The sequence below is a fragment of the Cervus elaphus genome, chromosome 12 (genome assembly GCF_910594005.1).
Source record: "Cervus elaphus chromosome 12, mCerEla1.1, whole genome shotgun sequence".
NCBI classification, from domain to species: domain Eukaryota; kingdom Metazoa; phylum Chordata; class Mammalia; order Artiodactyla; family Cervidae; genus Cervus; species Cervus elaphus.
In genome coordinates this window covers 56,064,120-56,073,741 of record NC_057826.1, presented here as the reverse complement: position 1 = coordinate 56,073,741, position 9,622 = coordinate 56,064,120, and the positions used below count along the sequence as shown (strand labels likewise).

Genomic DNA, 9,622 nt, shown 5'->3' with positions numbered 1-9,622 from the left:
AACGTGAAGGTTGGTTACCTTTTCCCCTCCTCAAAGCACTAAGATGAAAACTAGTGTCAGGCTTTCTGAGCGCCCCAGTGGCGCTCGACTTCAGAGTCCTTCCACCGCCACTTCCTCTCACCCCTCTCCACCCTCGTGGCTGCCGCTTAATTTCCCCTCCATTTCAGTACGTTCTCTTGCCCCGCAACAAGGACTGGCCTTGGACGCTGAGAGTCTACCTACTTCTTTTTGTCCCCCGACGCTGGGCTTGAGGGTCTCTCAGGACCCAGCGCGTCCCGCAAAGCCGGTGTCGGCTGCGCACGCCGCCGCGCGTCCCGCCCCGAGGGGCGGGGTGTGACCAGAGAGTTTGGATAGGAGGCGCTTGCCGTGGGAAACACCCCGCCGCCCGCGGAGCTTCCTCGGCGGCGCAACCTCTCCGGCCGAGACGCGCGCGGAGCGGCCGGGAGGCTTTTCTGCACCCGGACCCCCGTGGCCTCGGTCCTCCCGCAGCCTCCGCTCCGGCTCGCCGCGCCGCCGGTCATGAGGCCGCTGTTTTACCGCTGCCACAACACCACGTCGGTGGAGAAGGGCAATTCGGCGACGATGGGCTGGGTGCTCTTCAGCACGGGCCTCGTGGGCAACCTGCTGGCCCTGGGACTGCTGGCGCGCTCCGGTCTGGGGTCGTGCCCGCCGCGCTCGCCGCGCCCGCCGCCCTCCGTCTTCTACGTGCTGGTGTTCGGCCTGACGATCACAGACCTCCTGGGCAAGTGCCTCGTGAGCCCCTTCGTGCTGTCCGCCTACGCGCAGAACCGGAGCCTGCGAGGGCTGCTGCCCGGATCCGACAGCTCTCTGTGCCAAGCCTTCGCCTTCTTCATGTCCTTCTTCGGGCTCGCCTCGACGCTCCAGCTGCTGGCCATGGCCCTGGAGTGCTGGCTTTCCCTGGGGCACCCCTTCTTCTATCGACGGCACCTCACCCCGCGCCGGGGCGCAATGGTGGCGCCGGTGGTGGGCGCCTTCTGCCTCGCTTTCTGCGCGCTGCCCTTCGTGGGCTTCGGGAAGTTCGTGCAGTACTGCCCTGGCACCTGGTGCTTCTTCCAGATGGTCCACGAGGAGCGCTCGCTGCCTGTGCTGAGCTACTCGGTGCTCTACGCCAGCCTCATGCTGCTGCTGGTCCTCGCCATCGTCCTATGCAACCTGAGCGCCATGCGCAACCTCTACTCCATGCACCGGCGGCTGCGGCGACTCCTGCGCCCGGGCCCCAGGGAACGCGCCGAGCCGGGCGCCGGCGAGAGGGAGGCGACCCCGCTGCACCTGGAGGAGCTGGATCACCTCCTGCTGCTAGCCCTCATGACCGTGCTCTTCACCATGTGCTCCCTGCCTTTAATTGTGAGTTGGCCGCACTAAAGCTGCAGGAGACGGGCGCGGTGGGCCGCAGCAGAGGGGACGGACGAGTGGGGCGTGCTGGGCGCGGTGCAAGAGAAGCTGCGCCCAGAGACGCGAGGGTTTGTTCCCGCGTTCCGCGGATCAGGTTCCGTTCCCTCCGCAGTCCTCAGGAGATAGAATCTAATTTGTTGAGCGAAAAGAGGTAAAGCCACAGAAATTTAGGGAAAGCAGGAGCCGGACTGTGTCCCCTTAGCCCGGCAGAACCTCTCCAGTGCTGTCTGCTTTCCTCTGAGAAGGTCTCAGGACCATTTTTGCACCTCAGAACTTTGAGAAGCGGAACTTGGTTTCTCCTCGGCAGTACGAGTCCTTTTCCACTTTCCGATGGCTAAGCGAGGTTTTATTTCGTTACACCTGCCCATGATTTTAGTGGCATCAGAAATGCGCAAATGACATCAGGGCGTTCTTTCCACACACCCCCCCCCCCGCCCCCGGTGTTGGCCTGGTAAGGGAATAAGGGAAGGTGTAATCCTGCCAAAGTGATTTACAGGCGCGAGTGACTAAAAGCGTAGGTTTAGTTTAGTCTTGTTTTTTTTAACTGGTGTGTAAACTTTGAGGAGTGGAGGGCGCCCTTTCCCGTGCTGCCGCTGCAGGGGATGGTGTCTGCAGAGGCGGAAAGGCTGTTTGGACTAGCAGGTGTGGAGGAAGGTTTCAACTGGTTGTGTCGCTCTGATAACCTGTCTCCACTGGTGTTGTTTCTGTCTTGGCAAGCGAGGTGACGTGAGAGCCATTATCTTGGGTTTCAATTTACTGATGCAGGTGGTGGTGCAGATTGAATTACTTCATCGTTTTGAAGGTATTTCCTCCTGTGAGCCCTGCCAAGACCCTTAGGAGTGGCTGAGGCTAGAAGTATTGCTCCTCTTTCTCTCCTGACTCCACAGTGTACTTGTTCAACATGAACAACGTTTAAATAAATTCATTGTCAAGTCCATGTTTTTGGAGTCCAGAGGCTTATGTGAATAGGAAAGTTAAGTTTCTTATGGCAGTGTAGCAGTTTTGGACATTACTTTCAAGGGTGGATGAAAGTGACATATAATGTGATTTTTCCCTTAAATGAAGGTCTTAGTATTGGGCCAATAGTTGTCTGGATTAGGATCGGAACTCCCCAAAATAAATAAATATATAGCTATATAAACAAAGAGATAAAGATATAGGCAGAGATATTTAGCAATGGTTTTCAAACTTTATCACACTCAAACTCATCAGCAGCGCTTTTAAAAACATAGCTGGCTGGCCCTGTCCTCCAGAGCTGCTGATTCAGACATTTTTGAAGAATTCAGCATCCTCCACCTCACCTGCTGATCACATTTGAAGAACCACACTCTGAACCAGGAGTTAGCAAATCAGAGCTAGCTATCCAGAGAGCTGGCAACAGCAACATTTTTTCGTGGATCCCTAGTTTCAGCAGAGGGCGCTCTTCCTATTGGATTTTCCCTGTAATGGACTACATTCTCTAAACAAGCCCGTTGTTTATTCTGTGTGTTTCTTAGTCAACCCTGTCTTATAGGAGCAGTTTTATAAAGTATCTTCTAGAGAATACTATTGATCATCAGAGGTTTTTTGAAAGTCTAGATTGTGTTCCAACAGATATCTTGAATAGAGTATGTATTTTGATCACTTTCAGAAGTGAATAAATTTGTCATAATTTCAGTAAACCCCCAAAATAAATAAAATTAAAAGGCCGTTCATAGAATAAATATTACATTTCTAATACAAATCAATTGACTTGAAAATATCAATTAAAATAACTTAATACGCAGGAAAATTGATATTGATGAATACTGCATAAAAATAAAATGATTTGTCTTCATAATTTAAACATCGTTCAGTTACCCAGATGCCAACTAATCAAGCATTCTCTAATAGTAAGAATTATATCTTTCTGGACTCCACTTTGAGGAGAAAGGAGCAAATATAAAGATTTAAGTCATATGAAATGTTTTCTTTTTCTATCAACTCAAGTGTATAGCCTGTTGCCATCCATTTATTCATTCATCTCAGATCTGGAACCTACAACATTCTAGGCACTGTAATTCATTGCAGGGAATTAAAATGAGAAAAACCTCACATCTGTCCCCAGAGCTATAATCCTGGGGGTGAAAGGGAGTGAGTAGGGCCAGAAAAGAGTTTAGAAAAGGAAAGGATTAACTCCTAATTGATAAAATAGTAATACTAGCTAATTATTTAATTATTATTATATGCAAGGACCTGTTCTCAAGGTTTTACTCATACTATCTCATTCGAATTTTGTAATGATGCTGGAAAATAGGTTCAATTGTCCCTATTGTATAGATGAAGAAACAGAGTAACTTGCCTGAAATGTCATAGCCAGTGAGAGGATTCTATCTAACCTGGATAGTCAGACTCTAAAGCTGATGAGCTTAACCATCACTTCAAAGAGGCTTCTAGATGGGGGTAATACTTTAGGTTGGCCTGGAAAAAAGGTAGGATTTGGGCACATGATCAATTTCCATATCTGTAAAATGGAGATAATGAACATACTTAATAGGATTTTTGTGAGTATGAAACAAACTTTTTAAAGTAAAATGCTTAGAATGGTGCCTAGGAATATGAAACTCTGTATGGGCATTAGCCATTATTATTACTCTTTGTGTTATTGAACAGTTATAATGGGGGAGGGCTTCCAGATAACCTCTGTCTTCCTAAGTGCACTAGATGGGAGTATCTGAGCCTGCTGAAACGATCTACTGAAAAGAGAATAAAAAGGTAAGGAAACAATTATGGGAACATACATCTTCTCATATCCCTGACTGCCTTGAGTGGGTTTGGTCTGTGCACTTATTTGTAACCCCTCCCATTAATGTTGAGTTTGCATATTTTCTGGTCCATTAGCGTCCATTTTGTCCCATTATGAATTTAAAAATCTCAGTGGGCTTGGGGGATGTAAGGGTATTGAGAAAAAGCAGTGCTGGTCAAAACAGCAGTGTTGACTGAATGGCAGGAAAGGGATGAAGCAGTTTGCAGGGCTACCCAGAGACCAGAGACCTCAGGGAAGAGCAAGACAATAGGAGTGGCTGGGCACAGGTATATAGGCTTATCTTTCTGTCCCTGAATTATAGTGCCTGGAATGTTGTAGGTTTCTTCCTAGTCTGAAAAGAGGATGCCAACCACACAAAGATAAGCATCTGTGCTAAGAATAACTAATTTACATGAGTTATCCCCTGTCTTTCCACTGGAATGCATGCATGCAAGTCGATTCAGTCTTGTCTGACTCTGTGTGACCCTATGGACTGTAGCCCGCCAGGCTCCTTTGTCCAGTATTCTCCAGGCAAGAATACTGGAGTGGGTTGCCATGCCCTCCTCCAGGGGATCTTCCTCATCCAGGGATCAAACCCATGTCTCTTACATCTGCTGTATTGGCAGGAGGGTTCTTTACCACTAGCGGCACCTGGGAAGCCCCTCCACTGGAATATTTCCTGTCTTTTCACATTGATTAAAAGTTTCTGTTTCAAATGGATTCACAGACATAGAAAACAAACTATGGTTATCAAAGGAGAAATTGGGGGGAGGGATAAATAAGGGATTTGGGATTAACAGATACATACTACTATATATAAAATAGATAAAGGACCTACAGTATAGTAGAGAAAACTATATTCAATATCTTATAGTAACCTATAATGGAAAAGAATCTGAAAAAGGATATATATATACACACACATATACACACATATGTGTGTACACACATAGATGTGTATATGTGTGTATGTGTATATATATGCATCTATGTTTGCATATATACATGTATATGCTATACACCTGAAACACTGTGTATCAGTTACACTTCAATAAAAAAACTTCAGAGAAAGGGAAGTTTCTGTTCATTGGTGCCTCCACACATACGACATTTCACGTGTGACTTATTTCTGTGCTAAGAATCAAGAACAGGAAGGAGGCAGAAGAAAGAAGGGGAGAAATTTAGTGTGTTTGGGAGTCTGGTGACCCTGTTTGTAAACAATTCAGTGGACTGGATCTGTCCCACTTCAGCTCTTCCTCTGCACCGCCAGGTAACACTAGCCCTAAGCTCTGACTGCCGGCAGGCTGGCTCCAGGGATTAGCCTGGGGCTTCCAGGAGGACCTGCACCATCCTGGCTCCTCACTTGCACCCATTCATGACAGTGGCCAAAATGAATATCACAAGGCAAGCTGCCATAGTCTTATGGAAAAATAATGTTTCATAAGTGAAGTAAGGGAATTTATCGTGGCCATAGACCTTTTGCTATCCTAATCTAATGTTTTTCTTTACAACAGTATCGTGCTTACTATGGAGCGTTTAAAGCTGTTCCTGAGCAAAATGGAACCGCTGAAGAAATTGAAGATCTCCGAGCCTTGCGCTTTCTCTCTGTGATCTCAATTGTGGACCCTTGGATTTTCATCATTTTCAGAACATCGGTGTTTCGAATGTTTTTTCACAAGATTTTCATAAGGCCTCTTATATATAGAAATTGGCACAGCAATTCTTGCCAAACTAACATGGAATCCAGTCTATAACTATGTTACCCTCGCTCATAAACTCAAGAATATATCACATCTTCTGCAAAGAACCATGAGCCACAAAAAAATCTTATAATTTATATCCTTAAAAGGTATGTTCCATAACAAAATATCTAAACGTATTTTCAAAACTGTTTTGTTCATTCTTAATAATGTGTTGTCCCTAGGTATTCATGAATCAGTTCAGTGGAGTTTTTCATTTTGAGTTATAATAGCAACTACACTTTCATATATTGTAAACTGGTAGCTCAGTTGCTAAAGAATCTGCCTGCAAAGCAGGAGACCCAGGTTCATTCTCTGGGTTGGGAACTGCATTCAATACCTGCATTGGGAAGATCCCCTGGAGAAGGAAATAGCAACCCACTCCACTGTTCTTGCCTGGGAAATCCCACGGACAGAAGAGCCTGATGGGCTGCAAGAGAGTCGCAAGAGACGGATGCAATTTATCAACTAACCCAAACAATGTTTAAAGTCTTAAAGCAATTATAATGATTGTTTCCATGTTCGTACTTGTTGTCCCTAATTTTTTAAGGAGATCTTAGGCCTCTGGGTCTTTATTTAAATCCAGAAGAAACACCACTGTTTACAATTATGTAATAGGTTATTCTTAAATTTTCTTATTCTCCTTATTTCTAGTGAAACTTGATCTGTTTATTATGTGTCAAAATTGCTCCTATTTAAATCTTTTCTTTGCCACCTGATGCAACTACAGTCTGAATTAGAGATGCCCCTCCTAAAAGGGAGGTGCAAAACGTAACTAGATCAGGCATTTGGAGCATCCTTCTCTGGCCAACCCCTGAGAGAAAGCTCACTGCCTTGTGTGAAGAGCCAAAGCTATAAATAAGTAAATTCGAGGCAAGGTGTGACTATGGTCTACAATCCAAAGAAGAAAAAAATTCCATTTATCCTTTAAGTCCAATTTCTTATCTGGAGGGTGTCAGTAGGCATAAAAATTTGAGAGTGGGCTACAAAATGTTTCAGTTTTTTGGAACCTCCATTTTGTAGGTTTATCATATTGATGGATTCTTTGGTGGGGAGGGATTTATTGTTCTTTGAAAGACTGGGATGTATAATTTCCCAGAAAGCATGTTTACTACACATGGCTATAACAGAGCTGGGCATTCAGCACAGCAGCAAGCTCACCGGAACTCAGTCAGTCTCAGCTGAGCATGGTGGCGATGACCTTAACACCTACCTGTTAAAGCCATATTCTACCCTTGCGGGAGATGGTAAGAGTTCCTGAGAAATACAGTTTCAAGCTGGAGCAGGATATGGCTCAGATGGAGCACAACCAAGCACTTTAACTGTACATTTAATTGTACATCATGTTTACAAATGTTAGCAACACTATGACCAAAAGGGAAAAGTGGGGAAAATACAGCTGCAGCTGTTAAACCAAACAAGAGACTGTAGACCCCGCTTGCAGGGAAGAACTTTCACCTTGGGTAGAAGAATACACGGGGCTTCAGAGGGCTTTTGGCATCTGTGGGTCCCTTTGTACCCAACACAGACTCTGAGCTGGAGAACCAGCTACGTTTGAATAGCCTGAGATTCCCATTTAGTCATCCCTTCCAAAGACCAGGGTATTTGCCTTATTTCCGGCTTAGCAGCAGCCCCATTTTTACCTCTGGTTTATCTCAGAGGTGGTATTAGCCTGGAAATATATGTGTATTTTTGTGTGTACCAAAACTGTGAAATGGTCAAATACAGAAATACACAAATTATAATCTGAAAGCGTGATGTGATGCAAAATACACTGGTTTTCAACTTTAACTCTTGCTTGTGTACTTAATGTGTAACTGCCTGTGTATTTTATTGTCAGAGGAAGTTGATTTTTTTATGCTCTCCTTTTGGAAAGTGTTATGATCATTGTTAAGATCATTTGAAAAGTTCCCAGATGAATCAATAAACATAATTTTATAATATTTTGCAAAGAAAATTACTTTTCTTCCAATGAAAGAAAAGAACTTCATGTTTTGGTTTTGTTTCATTGTTTTGAGTAAAAGTTTACCAGCAGCCTTTCATTCACTAGCAGTTTAGTAGAATGGATTTTTATAGACTGTCCTATTAGCAAATTTGTTACTTTAAACAATTTTGCATAGGTTTATCCAAGGAATTAGTGGTCCTTTCTGTCTAACACAATGTAGATACACCATCTGTATGAAATCCTTAAGTCAAAAGTCAACTTTTCAATGATCTTCATTGATTTATTCATTATATTATTAAATAAGTTTTAATTGACACATACCTTGTGCCAGGCAATTAGGTGCTGAGGAAAAAAATACATAAGACTTAGTTCTGGCTTAGACTTAGCAATAAGTTGTTCATTGTCCAGTGGGAGAGACAAGCCATGTAAACAGGTTACAACAGAGTATGGAAATCCCAGTAATAAATGTGCATGCAGAGTCCCATTAGAAGAGGAAATCTGAACTCGGGGTTACATAGGGTAGGGTTATCACTAACCCTAACTCGGGGTGGTTCTGTGTAGCAACTGGTAGCTCAGAACTGCACAACTCGGGGTTGTCAGAACTGCACAGTGAGAAGATACTGAAGTCAAGTATTGAAGATGAGTAGGAAATTTGACTCCAGTTGAAAACTAAAGAAAGGACTAAAATAGTCCACATAAGAGGAAATACGTATGGTTAATAAATGTAAAAAAAGAATTCCTGTCTAACCAAAGAAATGCTAAATTAAAATCAAATTATCAAGGACCACACACAAAAATAATTATGACTGTCAATAACAGAAAGGCTCTTATTAAATAAAAAGAACACTGGTGCTCCCCTGGTGAGTTTATAAATTTGTCCACCTTTTCTCTCTTTTTTAAAAAATTATTTATTTATGTATCTACCTAGCAAGAGCTGTGCTGAGTCTTCGTTGCTGTTCCGGCTTTTCTTTAGTTGTGGCGAGTGGGGGCTACTTTCTACTTGCAGTGCACAGGCTTCTCATTGAAGTGGCTTCTCTTATGCAGCATGAGCTCTGGGGCACTTGGGCTTCAGTAGCTGTTGCACATGGGCCCAGTAATTGCGGTTCCTGAGCTCCCGAGCACAGGCTCAGCAGTTGTGGTGCACCAGCTTAGCTGCTTCACAGGATGTCGGATCTTCCCAGATCAGCACTGCAGGCAGATTCTTTGCCACTGAGCCACCAGGGAAGCCCTGTTCACATTTTCTCAATAGCAACCTGACGGTGCATATCAGGAAACTAAAAGTGTTTTTTTTCTACCATTCCAGTGACTCCACTCTAGAATTCTCTTCCAGAAAATAATCAGAGGGGTTGTCACAATTATGTGCAAAACTCTTCCTTGTAGCATTGTTTAAAATAGCAAAAAAATGAAAAGGAAACCATCTAAATGACTGAAACAAGGGTTAGACAAACTCTTCATGTATTATATATATACACACACACACATATATATGAAAATAATGCAGCCATATAACAAGATGTTTTCAAATAATTTATAAAAATTGAGAAGAAAGCTTACAATGTCATATGAGGTGGAACAAGCCTGATACAAACTATTAAGGCATGATCCATAATTAAAGTATATATATGTGTGTGTATGTGTGTGTGTGTGTGTGTATAAGACCTTGAAAAAATAAACCAGAGAATCAAAGTGTGGGCCACAGTTATCTTTTTTATGGACATTTTTCCCCATAATTCTTCATATTTTCCAAGTTTTAAGATAATA

The 9,622-nt window shown here is 43.7% G+C and overlaps 1 protein-coding gene across 1 annotated transcript; it reads left to right on the top strand.

The window, feature by feature from the left end:
* The first annotated feature begins 384 nt into the window (after positions 1–384).
* On the top strand, positions 385–7,868 carry PTGDR (prostaglandin D2 receptor). Its single transcript, XM_043918957.1, has 2 exons — positions 385–1,365; positions 5,692–7,868. Exons 1-2 carry the CDS (start codon positions 520–522, stop codon positions 5,929–5,931), a joined length of 1,086 nt encoding a protein of 361 aa, XP_043774892.1. The 5' UTR covers positions 385–519; the 3' UTR covers positions 5,932–7,868.
* Positions 7,869–9,622: the final 1,754 nt, after the last annotated feature.

What these genes read in the sequence shown, in the direction of transcription:
- PTGDR (XM_043918957.1), top strand. Translation starts at nt 520, where the DNA reads ATGAGGCCGCTGTTTTACCGCTGCCACAACACCACGTCGGTGGAGAAG. An exon ending in TGTGCTCCCTGCCTTTAATT is followed by an intron (nt 1,366 to 5,691) that starts GTGAGTTGGCCG and finishes TCTTTACAACAG; the next exon opens with TATCGTGCTTACTATGGAGC.